General features: G+C 44.3%; 1 protein-coding gene across 2 annotated transcripts in view; it reads right to left on the minus strand.

Moving 5' to 3' along the window:
• The window catches only part of CASTOR2 (cytosolic arginine sensor for mTORC1 subunit 2), a 120370-nt gene that overhangs the window by 43913 nt on the left and 52577 nt on the right, over positions 1 to 23880 (minus strand). For both annotated transcript variants that reach the window (XM_029961370.1, XM_029961371.1), the window contains exon 2: positions 9895 to 9965. In XM_029961370.1, the coding sequence (XP_029817230.1) occupies positions 9895 to 9965 (71 nt within the window). The remainder of the gene's footprint in view (positions 1 to 9894; positions 9966 to 23880) is intronic.

Raw genomic sequence — 23880 nt, forward strand, 5'->3', positions numbered from 1 at the left:
TACACTGACTTTTAAAAATTGAATGAAAAGGAGAAGTGCATTTCCAATGAGATTGGTGCAGTCATGTGAAATGCATAAAAATGTCCATTTTGAAAATCTGGTTCAGGTGGCCTCCCTTCTTAGCTTTCTACTTGTGATTTCTGCTGCGGGAAACAAAAAACGCAGCCTAATACCGAAGTCTGAGTCTAAGAGCAAGAGACAAGTTCTTGCCAGGCCAGACATTGACCTAGCAATAAAAGGAACTGCACAACAAAGTCAAGTCAACATGCAGAGGCTGTTGTAATGAGACAGCACAATTCCCACCTGGCCGTGGACAGAGAGGGATGCAGGACTCACCACAGACTATTGGGAGGATCATAAGGTAACTGGTTTTACAGCAGCGTCTTAGAACAGATATTCAGGTGTTTGGAATACAAATAAAGCCTGATTTTGAAGTGCATATAAGTAGTTGTTAATTCGGGCTTCTAAGTAAGGCAAAACCTCATCTGTCCCACAAAGCATGTATGTGACCTGAACCAAGTAATTTTGTCTCCTTTTTATCAGTTTCCTCATATGCGGGAGAAAAAAATTAATTCTTACTTCACAGTGGTCTCATAAGACAGGAAGTATGAATACACTCCAAAAACAAAGCATCATTATTATGTTTGGCTAAAAATGTGGAACATGGTAAGGTAGATTCCAAAGATAATCATTATGTCCACTCTCACTGGGGAGCTGGGTTAGGAAGACAAATCCAGGTTAAGCGAAGAAGGGAGCAGAAATTGGCTTTTTTCTAAGGTGGCAAGCAATGAATATTAAAAGTGTGGCTCAAGATGTGTTCAGAGCAGGGGTATTGGTGCATCTGTCCTGTGCAGGATTGCCTCCTGAGTTCACAGACTTTGATGCCCTCTCTGTGTCACAATCAAGAGTTGGGTCATTCCCAACCTGTCAGCCATGGCTTTCTGCTCCCAGGCAAGAAAGCATTGCCATGGCCACTCCTGACCCACTCACTGCTTCGTGAGCAAATGGGATCCACAGCCTGAAAGAACTGAGGATTTTGTCTCTGACAGTCCAGTAACAGGAACTGCAGAAATCAGCGGACTTCCCACTTCCTGATAAAACTTTCCCTGTGTTTCAAAAACTCTTGGCAAAGGCTTTGCTCACTCTGCAAGCCGGGGGTGGAGAGGACGTAGCCCAGGCAGTCGAAGGCAAAGCTGCCGGCTCTGGTTGCTGCCGGCAAGGGGACGCAGGCAGCGCGTTCCACTGAGAAACCAAAAACGCAAAGGAAAGAACATCAAAAAAAGAAGCAATGCAGTTGGACTCACAATTCCATTTCCTTTTGTATTTTCAAACAAAACAGCACAAGGAATCCTTTTTTTTTTTTTTTTTTTTTTAAAGAAGACAGTATTTCAGACAACGTTTCACTGGACTGACAGAGAAGAGCCAATAATTACATTTCAAACAAGACTTGAAGATGGAGCCACTAAATTCCTAACTGTAAGATTGTAACCTTGATGTTGTGAGTCTTAATCCTGTGCAAGATTAAATCCTAAAATAGAAGATTTTTAAAAGATTATGTAACTTTTCTCATAAAGGTTATTTTTTCCCACCACAATCTTCAATCTGTTCCACTACAGAGAGAATTTGTTCTGCAGGTTGCAAGTGCACCCACTGTAAAAGGGAATCCTGGGGGACAGAAGCTACCTCAATTATTATTATTTATCATGACCCTTGGCAGTTACATTATCAAAGCATTTCCACATGTTTACTAAGTAATCTTTACAAGGCCTGTTATGAGGTGATTTAATAGGATTATCCCGATTTTTCAGATGAGGAAACTGAGAGGGACACTGAGAGACTTGACCAAGGTCAAGCAGAAAAACCTGCAGAACTCTTGGAAACTTCACCGTGGTGCTCTGGCTCCCTTCTCCTTGTGATTGCAGCAGCAAAACTACTCACTTGAGAATAGCTCACCTGCCCACGGGGCAGCCCTTCCACAAACTCAAGACAGACTATGACTGTCAGGCCAAAAGCCTTAAGATGATGGTGGCCCAGTGTTTCACCATCAGCTTAATACTGTATGCAAAGGAAAGAACATTCCCTCGACTAAACAACCACGCACATTGCACTGGGATTATGAGAGCTACCCTTTATCCATCATTATCTCTGGAGACTTTGTACCGAGGCAGGCAGAAAGCTGGGAAAACCTGATCACTGGCACCAGTAGAAAAAGCTGGTCAAGTTTTTGGGCACGAAATGTGCCACCTCTGCCTGACAGCCTCTGTCTGAGTACAGACAGATCTAAGTTTGGCTTTCCAATCTCACTTGATTAAGAGAATTCTCCAAGCCTGCCAGGAACAGAAATGTTCTCACCTCGATGAATGACTGCTGATCCTTGGGAAACATGAGGCATCTCCTGCTCTGATAAGAACATCTGGCAAATCTGCTCAGAGACCAACCCTGGGGAGTACCGTGCACTGGCATTTTGCCATGGATTACCATGAAAGAGATGTTTTCTCTGTTGGCAGATGATGCCAGACTGGTTTTTTTCCAAGGTTATTGGAGACTCCATTTCTAGACTGAGGTCACAGCACTTATGAGATGCCAAGGTGGAGAAAATCCACTTCTTCATCCAGGTCATGGACTTGAGAAAAGTATGGCGTAAACTTAAAGTAGGTTCACAATTAGCAAAGCTTGGGAACTGGTGGTTGAATGCTTTCAGCCGTGGGAAAGGGGTTTCATTTCCTACTTGTATCACTGATTTCCTGTATCACAGTTTTCCCTGGGCTTCACTTCTCAACCTGTCATGGGAGGGCAACCGCACTTCCCCATCTCTCACAGGGAGCTCCATATAAAATTCATGTCAAAAGCAGGGAAAGATGACAAATTACAGTCTTACCAGCACTTATAATATATAAAAGCTTTAAAAGGTCTTATAGAGTGTATTCAGCCTTGCCATGGGGTGCACTTAGCCATGGTGGAATACAGCCAGCTCCAGAACAAACAAGACAAGCCACCCTCTCTGCTTAAGCCCACCCTTCAGAAAAAAACCCAGAAATGCACCAGTGGAACAGCAAGCAGATGGTCAAATGCTCTCTAATGAAATAAGCAGGGCTGCTACTTCTCTGTTGAGCTGCATCTTGCTCTTAGAGAGCAATCTAAAATTTCAGTGAATTGTTCCATCATTTCAGCCAGAAAAGCTTTGTGGGTCCTGCATTTATGAGAGGGGTTGATAAGAACGAGCCCTGCTCATCCATCTCAGACTTTGGAAAGTGCTAGGAAGCAGCCAAGATGTAATAAATTTAAAGGAGGAAATCATGGCCACTCGAGTGGTTCAGGAAGAGAAGTCTGGGCTTTCTCACCCACAGGCTGTGAAACAAAAATAGGTATCAATACACACCCATCTGCTGGAGGAAACAGTGAAAAAAATGTATTATTTATGCAGTACATCTTTAAATAGGAGCAAGCAGAGAAACTGAACCAAAAGACTTTATGTGGCAGGTTACAAACATAAGGAATACTACATCCTGTCAAGATTTGCAAACCCACTCACATACAAGCTCTGAGAAGAAGCTGAAATGCTCCTTTCCCCAGGTGACACAAACCAGACCTTGGAATATGCGTGTTTCTCATTCTTCCCTCCCTTCCCCCAAAAGCTTTAACTACCAAATCCTACTGCCTCTTGGGAGAGGGTAGAAATCCCATGTAATCACAGACTCCAAAAATGTTTATTGATCTGTAAAAACAGACATGCATTGCAGGGAAAACCTACCCAACCAAGCACATATTCATAATTAGGCAGTAGTCAAATTCTCATGTTTTAATTTGAATTTAGGTCGTTAATACCACACTACTTAAAAAACCCGAAAACCCCAGGCACAGCATAGTCTAGCCGATGCAGAGGTTCAAAAGAGAGCGATTGTACATGTGTTTAGTAGGGAAAAACATGTTCTGCCTAGCAACCACAGGCTCTCCTGGCTGTCCGGGGGAGGAAACTAGCACTATAAATGTCAGCAAGCAAATCATGCCACTGTGCCTGAGATACAACGGCCTAGTCACCGGGCAATAAAAAATTAAAGCAGAGATAGTTATAGAAGCAATATTCAGAAAACAACATGCAACTATTAGCTTGTTTGTATCTTTAAATAAAGTTAAAAATTGCTCCCAGCTAGATGGGTTATGTGCTTGGACTTATTTATAAGCTGATTTCTTGCCTGTTTTATATACAGGATGAGAGGAAGGACACTGAAAGCAATTCGCCATTTTGATGCTATTGAAACAGGAACTCAATGTGGTACTAAAGCATATGATGGTCCTGAATCCAAGGTCAGACAGGGAACAGGTTGTCTGAGGATGATGGTTATCAAAACAAAGCATTGCCAACAAGATGGTTTTTTTCTTTTTACCCTTTTTATATTAAAATGAAAATTTCTCTGCCACTCTAACTAGCTGAGATTTTTCAAATAGTTTCATTATTGTTAATGTACTGGGCAATTTACTGTGAAGCATGAACTGAGACTAGGAGCCTCCTCCTTCTGGAAAACGTGTAAATGAATGGATTTCTGGCCTCAGAGAAGATCCCAGCCATATCAGGCAGCCAAAGAAGGTTTAAGGAAGGACTGTCACATCCATCTTGCAGATGAACCTCAGTGTGGGGAGGCAGCAAGTCTTGCTACATGTTCACCAGCGGGATCTACACCTGAGAAGGACATTACCAGTGCTGCTTCAGTACTGAAATGAAGTGGCCTTTCCTCACTGGTTCCAATCCAGAAGAGACCAGTCAGGACCTAAGGTCTGCTGACCGCAGTGACCTACACGAAATGGACTTGCCAATTCTAGGACAAAGATCAGAGTACATAAAGGTGATGTGTTTCCCTTAGCACAAATTTTCCTGAAACTAGAATATGCATGTTTACCAACTTGAAAGTCACAGTGATTCACTCCTCCCTTTACCCCAGCATTTTCTTTCTTTTCCCCTTCTCTGATACCTTTGAACTTCACTGCCTATGTGGAAGATTGCGCGCCAGGGACATCAAGCAAGTGCCAAGGCTGGGAAGACAACGACCTCACCTTGAAAATGTTAGCAACATGTTGCTTTACAGTCTTCCATCTTCAGGACAGCTTCCCCTGGGTGACAGACTGTTCCAGACCCCATTTATGCAGATGTTCGTGGAGCAAATCAACAGCTGCCAAGGTCACAGAGGAGACCAGGCTGGGGCAGCCACAGGCATGGGTTGTCCCCATAATGGAGAAAGAAGCCTTCAAACTCCATTCACTGCCCTCTAAGTGGTCTCAAAAAGGGAGACTTGTCTTTCCACTATAAATAGGGTACAAACTCAAAAAGTAGAATTTGTTGCCCTCTAGGTCCAAAGACACTATCTTGCCACAGGGATGATAGTACAGAGGAGCCTATTTTTGCATAGCACGTAGCCAGGTCCCAGTGGTGATGACTCTGGGCAGGTCAGTATCAAACAGTTCAGCTTCATTTCAATGAATTCAAGAGATACTGAAACAAATCAATACCCAAGGGTAAACTGTGGCCATCTCTCACCTCCACACAAATGGACCATAGGTGGCACTGGATAGGTTCTTCATTAGGCTTGTAGAGAATAATGGTAGTTGATGGAGAGTGTAAGTTTTACATTTCTCACTGTACTGTGCAGTTAGAGAACTGCTGTAAAATCGGAGGCTGGAGGGATGGCATTTCATCGGAAAGCTACCCAAGCAGAGCTATCACTAAACACAGTAGTGGACTTCCAAGAGAAAAAAGGACTGCAGACAAGCCAGCTGGAGAAACCAGGAGCAGAAAAAGGACAATCAAACCAAGCCCAATCCCCTTTAAACTGCCATTTTACCTACAATAAAAGGCTCTCTGGATACAGAGAGCTGCGACACAACAGCTGTTGGAAGTGCCACTGGAGGAACATTGCTACCCCCAAACCTTATTATTTTATTCAGATGGCATCTCCAGCATAGGACTGCAATGCTTCCCAGTGCACACAAACATGTTTTCCAAGAGCACGGGTATCTCCAGGTGTGCTGACGTGTTTTCCTTTCAGTGTGTGACAGCTAAAACCTTTGGTGAGCAGAGACTATTGGGAACAGCAAGACCACAGGCTAGAAGCTCTGCTCATGCAGCTGCTCAAAGACAGGGAGAATGTCCTTGCTGCCCTTTGAAAAAGGGAGAGACTATGTAGAGAGCACAGGGGCTATGGCATATCTGCACCATGCACAGACAGCTCCTGCTTTCAGCCAAACCTTGGGAAATAAACCAAACCAGCCAAACAAATATTCCTATATTTCCAGGAGCAGCAGCCACTCCATTTTTCTGCCATGTGCCGGCTCCACAGCAGGGGATAAATGCCAGGATTGTACACGGCTGTCCAAGTATCCCAGCAGCTGAGACACTTGTCTTCATGCAGGAGGCCCATGGCCAAACTCTTTCTGCTAATTCATCCCAGTATCAGCCAGGAAAGAGTTTTCTCTGCACCATCCCCCTGTGTTATTTGCTGAATAAAACTCTTTCTCATTAACAGGCCAAAGCCCAAGAAACGGCCACTGGAACAAACAAGGTTCTGTGCAGATATAAATCCCCACCTCACCACCAGGGAATTAAAGCACAGAATTAGGCTGTAGCTGTTCCCTTTCAGCACAATGAATGCTTAAGCAGGTTACAGCTTTGCACTGCAGACATCTTCTGGGGAGAAGAAATAATGACTTCTTTACCAGCCCAACTCACTTGCTCTCAGGGAAACAAGCTTAGAGATTACCTGTTGACAAAACAGTTAAGAATGATTACTGCATGTCAGTATGTTTGAAGTATTAATGTCAAGGATTGCTGAAGTGCCAGTATTTCTTCCCCATCAGGGATGTTTGTGATGTGCAGAAGGGCTAACATGGCTACCATGGGAGATGTCAGCTAAACAAGACAACCTTCTCACTGCTGCTGTGGCAAAAATTCATACAGGTCCCTGAGAAAGAAAGATCCTAATTTTCCACACAGGAAAATCTGTCCTTCAGAGACTTACATCAAGTTTGTTAGGCACTGCAAGAAAAACAGTTATCTGGATAGAAAAAGAAAGTCACTTACTGCTGGACTTGCTATCTGAACTGCTCATCAAAGCTGAAGATTTACCCTGTAATTCTTGAACTTGGCACTTTGCTACTCAAGACAAGCAGCAGCTGATGCACTCGAGGCAGACATGATTGGTGCTGTTTTGCAAGAAGGTGGGATGCTGGAACTCTTGGAGATTTTGATTCTGTTGAAGCCCATGGGCTGATTACAGGCTATACAATGGCAAGGTGAGCTTCCTCCTCCCAAGACGTTTATAGACTCTGAGGGGAACCAGGGAGCAAAGCAGAGCCCTTTCACTGTTACAGGGCATCCTGTATGTTAGATCCTGGATTGCTCCAGACAATGAAAAACTTAAACCATACTGAACTGAGGAACAAGGACAGAACAGCTGCAGACAGGGCTAACCCTGAGATGAAGCTTCGGTAGTGAAAATTCAGAAAGAACATAGGCTGTACACAAACCCAAAAGATATGGGGGTTGTGGTAGGAGAGTTAGCAGTGCACACAGTTCTTGCCAGCACATCATCACTTCCTAGGAAAAAGCACAGAAAAGGGGATGAAGCTGCCAGCTCTGTGACGCTACTACCCAGGTTGAGTTTTGCACCTGCCTTCCATGCTATGCTGTAGCAGAGGATGGCCTTAGCATGTTCCCTCCTTTCCCTGCATTGCCTAGAAGATGACCTTTTCTCCTGCAAAGCCCTGCTTTAACACACCAAATACACACAGTGTATTTGAAAAAACAGGGATATTATATGCTGCCAAAACCATGGCCCAACGAAAGGTACATGGGCACTACGACTATCAGCAGTAAGTTCAGGTGCCAGTGAGAGCCAAGGTGACAGAAGGTCCAAGCAGAGGGGACTGCTGCTTTGAAGTGCAGCAGCACTTCCTGGTTCACAGAGATAACTTGGGCACCAGTGGGAAACGCAGGTCCTTGAGGACACTGGTCATGCTAGACTTGGGATTTGCTCCAAGCACAGATGGGGGTGCACAGTGCAACATCCCCCACCATGGAGGGGCAAGACCACTGCCTGAGCTCACCTTTGTTTCAAGCTGGAATAATTTCCAGAGAGAAAAATGGCAGTGTGGCTGCTGGAGACTGTACAGGGGTGGTTGCAATCTAAACTTGCCACCAGTGATTGAACTGAGAAATCTGTGTTGTGCCAACAGGGCAGAGAAACAAGTGCCATGGATGTCAGACACAGATGCGATGCTGGAGGTGAGCGTGCCCCTAGCATATCCCATCTGCAGGGACAGCACGGTTCAGTGACACAGACTCCCTCCTGACAATGGGAATCTCTGGGTTTCTTGCTCTGCCACATGCTGTGCCCCTTGGAAAAAAACCCAAAAACTTTCTCGTACTTTGGCGAGCCTTCTCTTTAAATGGAGATCTTAGTGGGAGGCTCTGTATCCTACTATTGTGGCAAAACCAAATTTGAATTGATTTTCCCCAGCTGCCACTGATAACAAAAAGCCTGATACTACTAACAGTCATAAAATTCTTATGCATATGCCCCTCAAACAAATGCAACAAGTGACACTCTAGTAGTAGAATCATGTCACCTCCTCTTTTGAGAGCAAAACTACGTGACATAGACTTTCAATCAAACACCAAAACTACCAAATTATAAACAGATATAGCTGTAAAGATCTATTTACCTATTCTCAACCTAGGGATTAATTTATTAAAATCTTTAGCTACCTTTGTACTGTTCTAAAATGTAGTACTATTGTACTATTACATGTTTATGAGTATTCCTGAAACAGAAACGGGACTTACTCAGCAAGGCTACTGATCATAAACTTTGACTCTGCACTAAATAAAGACGATGCAGTTTCAAGTTTTCTCCTTGTGTTTTGGATATTACGAACCCACTGAATATTACAGTGTCAGAAGAAGGTTCTCAACAGTTAATTCCTATTTAGGAATAAAATCCTCTTTTTTCATATTTTGATGAATTTTCTCCAACATCTAAACTGTATAAACTTTTAATTCCAACCACAGAAAGGAGTGACTGAAAAATAGTAATAATAGCTGCCCGACACTTTCTCATTCCACCACCTCAATAACACTGCTACAAACAAAACCTCCACACACAATAAAAGTTATTACAAACTATTTCCATCTACAAAGCCAAAACAATCAGCATTTGCCCAGCACCAAGAACTGGCAGCTCTCTAGTACATGCCAGTCACCTTCTGTGACGACTCCACCTTTGACCCTTTCAGCCAGCACAAGCAAAGAAAGATGGCACATTCAGTACAGTGATAGCTGGGTGTAAGAAAGCGGGATAAATCCCAGCTTTTGGTGATGAGCCAAAGGAGCTGATTCACAACTCCACAGCATTGTGCTGGCTATGGGGATGATACAAACTACTCATCTTCAAGTGCTCCTTTGAAAGAGAGGTTGGTAGAAGAAGCTAGAGATGCAAGATGTGTGCTTGTGGAGGTTTGAGGACACAGGCCAGCTCATTTTAACACAGAATCAAAATCACAGAATCACCTAGGTTGGAAAAGACCTCTGAGATCATCGAGTCCAATCTAAACACTATGATATGCTTGGTTTTGCTGTTTCAAACACACTTAAACTGCTCTTTAAGACCTGTGTGTGCTCCTCTCTCAGCATTCAAAAATATTTATATTCTGGGTATGAATCACCTTGTACAGCACAGCAGCTGAGACAGTGTGCTTAAGTGATCAAAGCACCTTTCAGAGCTGTACTACCAGCACTGACAAACAGACCTGTTTTACAAACACTTTGATTTATAATCTCAGCGAGGTGACATGTTTTCCTCCTCCTGTCCCAGGTTGGATACCGAAGTGGCACATGCTGACACTTACCTAGGAAGCCCTCTTCATCCACAATGATGGTGTAGTCCTCGGGGGTTTCTGTGAGGCTGAAGAACTTGCACCTGGCAAAGGCAAACAGTAGGAAAACATGATTAGATGCTGGACTGAGCAGAGTCTGGTCTTTCACCTAAAATGGAGGTCCTTTCCCATCCAAGCTGTGGTGGAGGAAAGAGTCAAGGTCTGGTGTTTATGGAGAGGCCAGAGGCATTAACAGACCTGGATTTTATTCCTGGCTAACTCACACTGTGTGACCCACGTTCCCTGCTGCCTGCCTATGCACAATGGAGCTGGTAAAACTCTTACTATTTTTTATTACTTAGTTCTTAGTTACTTTTCTCTAATTACCATATCCCTTAAGGCTTTCCATCACAGCCAGGACCTGCTGTGTTGCACTGACACAGAGCAAAAAGTTTTGCTCACTGATTGATCACTCCAGTACCCTCGAAAAGCCTTCCCATGGTTCATGCATGCAACTGTTTTTCCCATCTGTCCACTAAAATTTCTTGCCTTATCAAAATTTGACATCCAATCTCTCAACCAAGCCCCAGTATCTCTTCTTATTGCTTCAGAGGCTGTTTCCACAAGTAGATAGCACCCCAACTTCCTATGCTGGTCCTCGCCCCTTCCCTGGGGTGTTCCAGGTAAAGAGCCATGGTAGCAGCAATCAAGTCCATGGACACAAGGCTGAGCTTCCCCCACCTTGATCCCCTATTGCTTCTGTTCTGCTCCATGCTCATCTTCTGACACTACAGGTCATGTGCAGCATAGCATTCCCAGCTTGTTCAGCACTGAGCACCATGTCACCTCTAACAGGAGATAAAAACCAAATATGACATGGGATTCTTCCACTGCAGACACAAACAGAAAAAGGCTCAGCCTTAAGCTTTAACACCACATATAGTCAAAAAGGATTTTTTTCCCTGACACACCAACATATGTACAGCAACATCTACTGAAAAAAAAAATCAGCTTCTATCCAGTTGGTCCCCAGTAATGGCAGGAAGGTTAGCACAGCATTTTTCAAGCTCAGGTTCACCTTCAGCAGAGCATCAGCACCGTGCTGGGTAGCAACCTATGCAGGGCTCCCAGCCCCTCCAGAAGCATGCCAGAGCACATGAACTGTTTTTGCTGCCCAAGCCACAGGAGAAATTTTTCCCTCTAGGAACCTAAATTGGCTGCAACATGAAGAGCCTGTGTCTCTAAGAACCAAAGAGCAGGATTTCACAGTTACACTATAATACTGTCCAATTTATCTGAGGCAACCTACAGAAAATATTTTAAATACTTGAAAAACAAATATTGTTCTCAAGACCCCCAAATTTCACAGCATGTTCATAGTATAATTTCTGCATGAAGCACAGTTCAGCAGCATTCATCAACCAGGGACTACCAGGGCTTCTCAGCACTGCTGAGCATCTGTGTTTTAAAGTGTTCAGGACTTTTGAAAGCCTGGAATCCCATGCTGGTGGTTCAAGACATCAAAAGATCAAAGCATTTACTTGATTAAAGAATTAGAATAACACCTGGCTGCAGCATTCTTCTGACTGGCTGAAAAGAACAAACATAGCAGCTATCCCCTCCAAAAGCAACAGGGAGAAAAATGAGATGGATACTGCCCTCCCCATCATCTCATCAGAAAATCAAGAAGAAGCAACACACAGTTCAATTAGTGATCTGCCATGTAACCAGCAGGATTCCATGTACATGGAAAGTATCAGACAACCTGCCTTTAGAGACTCATCCTGTTTCCCTGGAAGCATCCATCACGACAATCAAGTATGACACTCTACCTCCTAGCACAGACATATCACTATAAAATACAGACGTGGCCCCACCACAAGAGAAACCACAACTTAATTATTTTGTGTCATCGGTAATAGCTGCTGTGACGGCCACGTTTACCAACTCAAGTCTCTCTAGGAACAGTGCCAAGAAAAGCAGAAAATAGCAGCAGCCCAAATTTTTACTCTCACTTCTTAACTGCACAAGGCTGCCACCTTTGCAAGGGGTGATCCAAGCTGGATAAAACGGATTTCTGGGATGCTGTTCCAGGTGAGTCCCAGGAGGTAGAAGTATTTGTTATTTAGTGGATGAATTCCCTGGGAAAGTCAATGAAATTAAAGTCTTTGCTACCACTACCGGACCGAGCCACATGCACGCTGACCAGGGAAAAGCTCGTGGTCTTAAAGGAGAAAACATTAATAAAAACCACCTAATCTTGCCTGACCTGTGATGGCATTTACGGAAGAATATTGAACCAGAACAGTAATAAATGTCTGTGTGCACCGTTTGCCCCAGCAGAAAAAGTATGATTGTGACAGATGCTAGTTTCTGAGCGCATATCTAAGGGATATGTACAGATGAAATCCCGTAATTGCTGGCTCAGAATGCATGTCAAAACCTCATTATCTTCACGTACCATCTTAAAGCCCAATCCCCAATTCTGTGCAGTTCTGTAAAAGGTCAGTACCACAGACCATCTGAATTTAAAAGCAAAGTCTTTCACCAGCACAGAGAAGACCAGTGGTTCTTGGGCTTTATATTCACTTTGCTCAAGCCAATGAACAAGTGAAATCTAAACATGAAAAACTGGAATTGCAAATCTTGTGTGACAAAACAGAAGGAACTCAATGTCATATCTCTCTCCTTATATAACACATGCCTCTTCCATTCAAGTTATTTCAATGATTTCTCTTTCCTCTTAAACCAGTCCCTGATAAGCTGAATGCCAACAGCATCTTCTATTATCACACCAAAGCCAAGAAAGGAAAAGAACTGCCCTTTAATCATTTTGAGACATCAGGCAAACAGTATTTCTCTAAGTACGTGTGGAAAGCATATATGCAGGAAGACGTATTTCTAGTTTCCTAATAGCCAAACCTCAGGTGGATTATTTTGGATTCCTGCCTCCTTAAAGTTTCAATACATTTCCACTTCAGCACTGTTGCTGACTTCGACTCCCTAACAACATATGCCTTTTTCTGGCAATGCCACAAATGTAGACCAATCTATAATTAGATTAGATCTTTGAAACTGCAAAGTCTACACTGTGTATGGAAGCAATACCCATGCTTGCACAGAGCAGGAAATCGCCTGTAGGATGCAGCAGCAGCATCGTGTCAGTTTGCAAACAGTACTCCAGTCTCTGTGGGAGAAGAGAGCAGGAAAGCAGAGTGGTTGGTCATGCTTGCAGGTCCACACCACAAGTGTCTTCTCCAGCCGTTCGGTCTTCGAGAGTTGGTAAGATCACAAGAGTGACAATACTGGGATGAACATGATTTTCATTGGTTTCACGCAGACCACAAGTTTGTGGGAATACTGCTGTGCATAATTTGAAAGTTCAGCACAAGACAATAGTCTTTAAAGAAGACCACAAGTCTTACCTTCTTATTTATATGGAAACTACTTAGTTAATTCTTGTCTCAGGAGGGTAAAGTGTTGCAAAGTTGTCTGTACTGTGGAAAACATCTGTTCCAGAAGCAGGTGGGTGGGTGGTCTCCTCACACATAGGAAACCATGCCCAAATGTCATTCAAGGCAGTTAAATGTCTGGAGGTAACACAGAAGTTTGCAAAGAAGCAGTTGAACTGAATGGGAATTAAGAAGAAGGAGCAGCAAGTTCATCTGTGTGAATATGAAAAATGTAATTTATTGGGGTTTATTCCAGGCTGTGCGCTTTGGTATGTTATTATGACAATATATATTCTTAGTGGGGGCCCCCTGGTGGTCTAGTGGTCAGGATGCAGCACTCTCACCGCCGTGGCCCGGGTTCGATTCCCGGTCAGGGGACTTCCCCGGGCAGATGGAGCTCGTCAGCCCCGTAAGGCCATCCATCTCAGAGAAGGTCACTAAACAAACCTACGTCCTGAGCACCTCACTGCCACTGTCTGAGCTCGCTCGGCCCCGGCAGATGAACCTCAGGATTAAAGGGTGGGCTCAGTTCAGCGCACACTGTGTCTCACCTAAAAAATCCACTGCGCAGGCTTGAAGGGTAATGACCTTTCCCAAATCTTCATTCGCGAAGACTGGACATGATGATGATATATTCTTAGCAGAGAAAAAGTCTCATGCTAATCATCTAATTCTTGGTGATCTTTGCGGTTTATAAATAATGACAAGGGGTGGATTCTAGTACATCATCTTTGGAAATGTATTTAGGAAAGCAGTAAAGGACATTCGTGCTGTTAATGTGATCCCAAGTAACATGCCATAGGACAAGAGGAAACAGCCTCAAATAGCGCCAGGGGAGATTTACATTGGGTATTAGGGAAAACTTTTTCATCAAAAGGGTTGTCAGGCATTGGAACAGGCTGCCCAGGGAGGTGGTGGAGTCGTTGGCCCTGGAGGTATTTAAAAGACATGTAGATGTGGCACTTAGGGACATGGTTTAGTGTGGCCTTGGCATTGCTGGGGGAATGGCTGGATTGGATCTCAAGGGTCTTTTCCAACTGTCCTGACGTGATGTACTTGTATAGCCAATTTCTCTACCTGAGCAGCGATGTCTTGCCACAGTTCAGCAGCCCAGATGGGTTTCCGTCTGTGCTGCCAATTGGCCTTTTTCCATTGGTCCAGCCACCCCCACAGAGCATTTGCCATCATCCAAAAGTCAGTGCAGAGGTAGAGCACTGGCCATTTCTCTTGTTCAGTGGTACCTAAAGCCAGCTGGACGGCCTTCAGCTCTGCAACCTGACTTGATCCACCTTGTCCATCAGGAGCTTCTGCAGCTCACCACCATAGGACTCCATACAACAGTTTTCCATTTTCAGTGTGTCCCTACAATACAGCAGGAACCAACAGTGAACATTGTGTGTCACCTTTCATTTTCTGGAAGCTGATTATATGGTGGGGCCTTCACAGCACATGTCACCTGATCCTCCTCTGGTAATAATCTGAAATTTTCACCTTTGGGCCAGTTTGTGATGATCTCCAAGATTTCTGGGCAATTGGGGTTTTGTAGCTGAGCTCGCTGTGTGATCAGGGTGATCCACTTACTCTATGTGGATCATGTGGAAGGGGCTTTCCCTTTGAACATCCAGCCTAGCACTGGCAGTCAGGGTGCCAGAAGGAGCTGTGCTTTGGTGTCAGTCACTTCTGAAGTGGTTCCAACCCCTTCAGAAGCTGCCAGGATCTCTTTTTCAGTTGGGGAGTAACAGGCCTTCGACCCTTTGTATCCCTGACTCCAGAACCCTGGGGCTTGTCCTCGAGTCTCCCCAGGTACTTTTTGCCAGAGACTCCAGGAAGGACCATTCTCCCCAGCTGTAGTGTAGAGCACGATTTTTACATTCTGTCCTGTCCTGACTGGCCCATGGACTACTGAATGGGCAACCTCCTGTTTAATTTGTTCAAAAGCGTGTTGTTGTTCAGCACCCCACTTAAAATTGTTCTTCTTCTGTGTCAAATGATAGAAAGGGCTGACAATCTGAATGTAATCTGGAATATGCGTCCTCCAGAAACCCACAGCATCCAGGAAAGTCTGTGTTTCCTTCTTGCTGGTCGGTGGGGACACAGCTGCTGTTTTGTTAACTGCATCCATTGGGACCTGACAATGTCCATGTTGCCACTTTACTCCTAAAACCTGAATTTCCTGGGCAGGTCCTTTGACCTTACTTTGTTTTATGGCAAAACCAGCCTTCAGGAGGATCTGGATTAGCTTCTTCCTTTCTCAAAATCTGCCTCTGCTGTGTTCCCCCACACAATAATGTCATCAATGTACTGCAGGTGTTCTGGAGCCTCACCCTTTTCCAGTGCAGTCTGGATCAGTCCATGGCAAATGGTGAGGCTGTGTTTCCAGCCCTGGGACAGTCTGTTCCAGGTGTACTGAACAGCCCTCCAAGTAAAAGCAAACTGTGGCCTGCACTCTGCTGCCAAAGGAATGGAGAAGAACCCATCAGCAATGTCAGCAGTGGCACCACTTGGCTGCCTTGGACTCCAGCTCGTACTGAAGTTCCAGCATGTCTGGCACAGCGGCATCAGTGGTGCTGTGACTTCTTTCAGGCCACAATAGTCCACTGTCAGTCTCCACTCTCCACTGGACTTATGCACTGGCCATATAGGGCTATTAAAGGGGGAGTGAGTCTTGCTGACCAATCCCTGGCTCTCCAATTCATGAATCGTCTCATGGATGGGAGTCACAATATTGCCGACATTGCATTGCTGTGGTGGCAATCAGTAACTCTTCTTTTGACCCTCAGCAATCCCACAACAGAAGGGTCCTCTGAGAGACCAGGCAAGGTACCCAGCTGCCTAATTTCCTGTCTCCACAGCAGCTATCCCAAAAACCCAACAATGTCATTTTGGGTCCTTGAGATACCCTCTCCTGAGGTAATCTATGCCAAGGATAGACCGGGCCTCTGAGCCAATCACAAGGAGGTGTTTTTGCCATTCCTTCCCAGTCAGGCTCACTTCAGCTTCCAGTACAATCAGCTCTTGGGATCCCCCTGTCAGCCCAGAAATAGAGATGGATTCTGTCCCCACATATCTTGATGGCATCAGGGTACATTGTACACCAGTGTCAACTAAAGCCTTGTGCTCTTGTGGGTCTGGTGTGCCAGGCCATTGGATCCACACAGTCCAATAGCTCCGACCGTGCCTTTCCTCCACCTGGCTGGAGGCAGGGCCCCTTTAGTCCTGGTCATGGTACTCGTTGCTCACTTCTTGTAAATATGACCTGGAGGACCCTTCAAGAGGATTGAATGTAGCATCATCCATTCCATTCTGTCTGAGGACTTGCCCTCTGGAAACCGGAGCAGCATTTATCCTTGAAGAACTCTGTGCGGTGGTTGTCCTACCTTTGAACTCATGCACCCATGCTGCTGGGGCAGAGGTGGGTTTTCCATTCGACTATAGATCTCTATAGATTACCTCCAGCACAGCTAATTCTCTCAGCTACTGTATACCTTTCTCCATGGTGTTCCACCTGCTTGGGCGCACTATTAGGTCACCCTTGAGAGAACACCTTTCCCTCACGCTTGACAGGAGTTGCTTCCAGAGACTGAGTTTGTCCTCTTCCCAAATCCCCTTGTCAGTGCCCTGGGATCCTGGGACAGGGATCAGGGATCCCAGTTGCTTGGCTTCACTACCATCTAGTTCCATATCCTGGGCCATGATATCCCAGCACTGGAGCAGCCAGGTCACCAGGGGCTCTCCTGTGCATCTTGCATCTCACCCAGGGATAGGGATCAGGTGATTATCTCTGGCCCTACCTCTTCCTCCTGTTCTGAGGGCCCTGCTTCCTCTTCATCCCTTACTAAGTGAACTGATTTTGTCTTGGATTTCTTCTTCTGTGTAGGGGCAACTGCTACTGGCACAGGTTGTTCCTCTGGTTCAGCTGCAGTTTGAGTGGCCACAGTGCCTTGTAGGTCTGCTTTCCTCCTCCTGAGGCTGTGAGGGTGCTGTCTAGTGACAAACAGTGTCTGATAAGTAGTAGCCAGGATCCAGCACACTGCAATAAGTTGCTTCTCTCTGGAGCTGCCACAGCATTCTCCTTGCAAATATTCTGTTACTTTATCAAGATCTTGTAGTTGTTCAGAGGTGAACTTCCAAACCACTGAAGCAGAGAATTTCCCAAAAATTTGTCTCATTTTCTCCCACATTCCACGTCACTCATGACTATCCACCCTTGGGGACAGATCTCTGAATAACCTCCTTAGAACTCTCTAAACATAGTGTGGACAGCACTGGCAGGCTTAGCAACAAAATCATGCTTTCCTTAACATCCAAACAGAATTCAAAATTCTCAAAAGCTGTTGTAACAGGCCCGACGAAGGAAAAGAGTGTGAAAAGCTGGGGAAAATCATCCTCCTCTGTTCCCCCCACAGGTTGGGTATGATTATTAAAGAATTCCCTGAGGTAGCATTGAAGGCCAGGGCAGGAGAACAACACTGAAGACACATCCCAAATGACCCTCACTGCCCTCGATGTCATCATGTCATACGCTGATATCACAGAGTACAGCAACAAAACAATCCTGATTCCCCCCTCCCCCCCCTCTGAAAAAGAGCACCATGAGGAGCACACAGGGGAATATATACAGGATTAGGTACCACACCCACATGGACAGACCAAGTAACACTGCGACCGGTGGTTCTGTACCTAACACAGCAAATGCTTAGATCAAATTTGTTTCCAACCTCCTCTGGGGAGATGTGTTGTTACCTCAACCCTTAGTGCTCCACATTGGGCACCAATTAAGGCTGTCCTAGGTTAGGAATGGTACTCTCCAATTCAGTGCTCCCACTAAAACTACACTGCTGCTTGCTTCCCTCTCCCCCTCCAGTTGGAGGCACAAAAGGTAAAGATTACGGGGTGAGAAAAGAACAATTTACCAGAAACAGCTCACAATAAGAAAATGAACAGTAACAGCAACAATATTAATAACAAAAGGTATCAGACAAAGAAAGGATTTACACAGAAAAGCCCCCAACAATAGACAGTAGTGGACTGTTGTGGCCACCATATTTTTTCAACCAGAAGGAATGCCCTTCTCCCATCCTACTGTCCCTACCAAGGGAAACATTAAACATGTCACAGCAGTTAGAAATGGCCAAAGGACACCGGCAACATTCCTTCCAGTCATTACCTGTGCTCAGATCTGGGACAGAGACGTTAGCAAACACAACTAGGGATCGCCTAAAAAGACACTGTGATATTACTTCATTACAGAAAGTTAATAATCCTCAAAACCAAGACAGAACAAAACTAAGAGAGATGAGGCTAGGGAAAGCAAGTATTCATGAACAGACATAAATTCAGAAGTGTCACAGCCTGTGCTATGCCAAAACTTCCATCACAATAACCATGATGGTCTTGTCTAATCCATACTAATAATAATAATGACGGTTTAAACTACAGATTACAGTGTGTAAAGTTAAAAGGGGAGACCTTTATTCAAGCCCTCTCCTCGCTACTTTTGTGGAGCTGAGCAAGTTATCTGAGACTTTATTTAGACTTTGAGACAACCAGGAGCAGAATAATAGAGAAATGACTGGCACCCTGGAGGAACAGAAATCAAGACAAAACAGAGAAAGGATGACCTGTCATACACAAAATAAGCAAAGAAATAAGCAGATTTGGCTACGCTGGAGAAGATAACTGATCATAAATACAGCTCACTGATAAAGCCAGGACACATGGCAAAAATAAACAAGGATTATTCAAAAAGTGTCAGCTGGGCATCTACCGTATTGGCTTTATTAAACCAGTATCAAACTGTGGTTCAGGTCTTTCTCAGGGCAGTTCACAAGGCCTGCACTATGAGAGCCCATGCAAATAAAATTACTGCAGCAAATGAATGACTAGCAGTAGCTTGAAACAACACCAATGAGTAATTCAGTTATAATTTTTTCTTTTTCTGTAGTCAGACCTGGTCAGTCAAGACTTCCCAGGCTACAGATTCAAAAAAGCTACAATATTCAGGAGTTATCCTGCACTATAACCACAGGACGTATTTTTTTTGGTTTTATAAAGAGACACTTGGAGTTTATTTTGTATGACTAGCAAAGCCCAAGTCATGATGCTTTCAGTAGTCAAAGCACAGCATTTGTAGTACTGCTTTCTAAAATTTACTTGAGATGATAAAACATATCTTTCTTCCATTTGTCATGACAGCATTTTTTTAATACTTCGCAGGAACCAATTAGAAGGCAACACACAACTTGGCTGGTTTACTTTCTCCCCTTCAAGAGACTTCCACCATCATACTTAGGAAGATTCTGTAAGAAAATCTGTTTTATCTCCATTTATGTGTAGAAATAAATTCTTGCCAAATGTGAAGAGACAAGCTAAAACTACACTGAAGTAGTGGTAAGAAAATTCTCTACATGAAGAAACTAAGGCATGTTACATGCTGGAATGGAGCAGAAAGCTCAGCTTTCTCAAGGAAACTACAAGAGAGATGAAGAGGTGCAAGTCCACTCAAGAGTGCTCAGCAGAGAGGTGCTGCAGGAGATACAAATGAAGCTTAAAACCATGCAAGTGTTACTGTGCTCATCCGTTATTTGTCCACTGAAGGAGCTAAATACAGAGACTTTTTTTATGAACCCCATGAGAACAATACACAAATGAATGACTCTAGGTGTGGATATACTGAAGTTAATATCTATTCTATAGCAAAGACTTATCCTGGGCATGAATCTGTAAAATAATTTACTGTCCTGATGTAATTAAAAGTTATTCTTAGCACAGATTTTTCTTCTTGGGTCACAAATTACTTCTAGTGAGCTGTGCTGTGTAATTTTTACTTGGAACATCACCACTCATCACCTATATTAGTGAATGGGGTTGAACCAAAAATCTGGATCTGCACTCCACTGCCATGGCTGGTGCCCAATTGATGCAAGTGTCAGGAGCCTGGCAGGAGCCTTTCCATCCACATATTGAGTAAAGTCACCCAACTACCTCCAAATGGCTCACCTGCACTTTGGGACTCCGGGAAGCATCCTCAAAGGGTGCTCAAAGAGCACAAGGATGGGAGGCTGCAGCAGACCTGCACCCATGCTGCACTGCACTTCACACAGAAATAGATTTTATCATTCTTACTGGATATTTAGTGGTACTGAATACTAGTACTCATAAGGATTTGGCAGATACAAGGCATCTGAAAGCCTATATGGTGCTCAGAGACAGGCAGCTCTTGGTCTAGAAAACTATCAGTTATAGTAACATAATTCAAATTTTCCTGAAGTAACTGAAAAAAAAAAGTACAAGAGAATTACTTCACTTCTACTTCTCATTCATCATTTCTTGTAGTTTCAAATTGAAACATTTCCTTTTCATTTTAATTGAACTATAAAAATTCATGCCAGCAACAAACATTTTGTGGAAGGCACTATTCCATTTTGACATAACTGAGCCCCTCAAAATTTAATTCCATAAAGAATCTTCAATGGTTAATGCCTTCTGCTTCGGAAATGTTTATCTTGGTGCAGCAAAAGACAAAGGGGCTGGAAGAATCCAGTAGTCATGACTCAGAGGTGCAGACAGGAACAAGGTCCTCCACTAATCTTAAACGTAAAAAAATATTAGAATAAACCAGCATTTAAGACAGGTATATGCTCATGCTTCCACCCCACACTCTCTTCTCAGGCCTTTGAGACTGCACTGTGTTTCTCAGCATGTGTGACTGCCCCTTGGACATGTGGCTTACACGCTCGCTGAAGCACAGGGTTGGCTTGGTGGCCTGCACATGTCACATGCACTACAGACACTGCTGTGGGAGCATTAGGTGATATTTAGGTGAGCCATGACAAGATCCCACCTTCCTCTTCTGCTGCTATAAGTGAGTTGCATGGTATAGCGCTGGTCTGTTCCCATCTTGGAAAACTCATTTCAATCATCAGTAGGGAACACAGTAAGGCAAGAGAGAAGGCTGGAGGAAGGGAGAAATGAGAGAAAATAAATACATTCAGTTAGGTATTACTTTCCCAAAGAGTATTTGAACTTTCTAGATTCATTATGGGCAAAAAGTGCAGGTGTCAGACTGCTGATGGAACTAGCTGCATTTGTGCTTGAAAGCTGCTGGAGAAGGAAACAGAGAAGAATTACCAAGTCATTAATCTTCTGTTATTCTCTCAGACTTTGAGAATGGTTGCCTAATACTGCCTGTGATTACTAGTTTTCCTTCCAGTCATCACACAGTAATTCTGAACCCAAATTCATCAGCATATGGGTGAACATGGATGGAGTGGACTATATATCTTTGTCCACTGACTGTATGGAAAATATCAGCATGCTTGTTTGTAGGTAACAGCCAGGAAGTCAATAAAAGGTGCCCCTTCTCACTGGAAATGATTTTCTATTTTTCCTACAACACAAATTTGGCAACTTCAAGTTCTGCAAGAAAAACTATTAGCTGATTTTGCCTACTGACCAGAAGTCAGAAACTAGGCTGCTCTGATAAGGGCAGGCAGCAGGCCAAGTGAAAGCCACAGTTACCCTTGCACCTTAGGATTTCTCTGTGCGTGGCACAAAGTGGTGGCCACTGGGTGCCCAGTTGCCACTGTAGTCAGTAACCCTGGAGGGTTGAGACACCTGCTCTTCACCTCAGGAACATTCAGGTGTACATGCAGCTCTGTGGGGCATCTGGATGATGAGCACTGGGCACTTGTCTGGGCTCAGCATTGGTTATTATGACAAAAGCCTTTTTGCAGCTCTGGTTCTACAGAGCTGAAGGCAAACTGAGCACAGCTCTATCCCTTGACATAAAAACTTGCTTTAAAAGGCTTGCTGTCTGCATTAAAGAAACAGGCCTTCCAGAGTCAGTGGAGCCGACATGGCTGGAGAGCCCTCCCGGCTGAGGAGCCTCGTAGGGCGCAACGCTGTGTGCGCCGAGCACGCACTGTGAGTCACAAGGTGTGGGATCAGCTCAGGTACCCAACTCTTCCCAAGTCAGCATTCATCCTGTGCTGACCCTTTTCCCAAATGGTGCATAAATTTCTACCAATTTAGGTGGCCTTATACAGCTCTAAGCAAACACTGACAGGGTGATGCTGTTTGCACTGCCAGAGAAGCACTGAAGCACGTTCGCAACAGAGGCAAGTACAACACATCAGTGTTATCCCTGGATCTAGCAGGCTACCCTGCCAGCTCACAAGTGCTCCCAGGATCTGCTTTTCCCCCCAACAGTAAACATAAGACAGGGCTGATGTTCAGCTTTCCCTAGAAGGAACTTCCATCAGCTTGAGTACAGTCCTGCTTGCAACTTAAGGAGTTCAACTTGCAATATAGGAGGAATATAAGTGAATTTAAGTCAAGAAGTTTAGTGCATTCCGTTTTCATGAGTTCATGGCTTTTTGGTTCACGGTTTTATATATCTGCAGATACATAAACAAAACCAAGCTGTAGGAACAGGCCTTGCACACGGTTGATTTTGGGTCACTAAAGACTACATTCCCCAAAAGGCGAAGTGTGTAGAGAAAGCAAATTTTTGTTCTGAACACTGAAAACATGGATGAGTAATTCTTCCTCTAGCCACCACTGCTGGTTCATTCATATTATGTTAAAGAAAACTCAACTTGAAAAATTCAATTTTGAATTTGAGAGCAAAACAAAACAACAAATGTGCAAGATTCACAGAAATATAACCAAAACCAGCCCAGGATTTATCAGCATGGTTTTCTGAGTTAAAAAGAAGCCACAGGAACCTGTGTTTGGTGTTTTGGTAAAAAAAACCACTTTCTGTCCATGTAATTCTCTTTCCAACTCTTCTGACTTCCATTAAACCCAACACTAGCCTCACTAAATGCAATACAGGCAAAAGGTAAAACCAGGTGATATTTTTCTTTATAGAAATCTGCCTTTAGCACTATTATCTGAAAGAACAGCGGTAGTGAGTCTCTATATCACACGGTATTCCAGTTGGGATTGTCTCACTCTGCGTTCAGCTTTTCACCATGGGCCTTGGGCACATTTCTGCAAGCTCCTGCCAGGTCAGTGTAGAGTCACAGAGGACTACCAGGGTGCTGTACAGCTCCACAAAGCCAGGAGACTGGCAAAAAAAGCACTTCATGTCAAAGGAAGATACTTGGAGGCTTGGCACTAGATAAAGTGAATGAAAGTCAAGCCAAGGCAGAAGGTGAGCCACAGCACAAGAGAAAATGCCAGACCTACATGTCATTGCAGCAGCACACAGGTCTCCCCAGGAGCCAAAGCAGTGTGGTGTTGCCAACATCAGTGATATCAAGAGCCTTGAACACAGACCAGCCATGGCCATCCTAAGCAGTGCTGAGGTGGATGCTGACCTACTTCTGACCCCAGGCCCTGCCTGTGCTATATTGACCTACTATGAACTCTACTATTAGCAGGAACCATAATAACCATTAACATGCAGGAAGGACAAGGACACCTCCTCTCAGCCCAGAGCACTTGAGGGAAAATAGGAAACTGCCCACAGGGCTTCTCTGCACATTCTCCTCTGTGAACTTAACACCTGTATTTACACAGCTTTTCCACCCTTCTGTCTCTCAAAAAAATTTTATTAGGA

This window comes from Manacus vitellinus, unplaced genomic scaffold, assembly GCF_001715985.3.
Source record: "Manacus vitellinus isolate BGI_N305 unplaced genomic scaffold, ASM171598v3 scaffold_32_pilon, whole genome shotgun sequence".
In the NCBI taxonomy this organism is placed as follows: domain Eukaryota; kingdom Metazoa; phylum Chordata; class Aves; order Passeriformes; family Pipridae; genus Manacus; species Manacus vitellinus.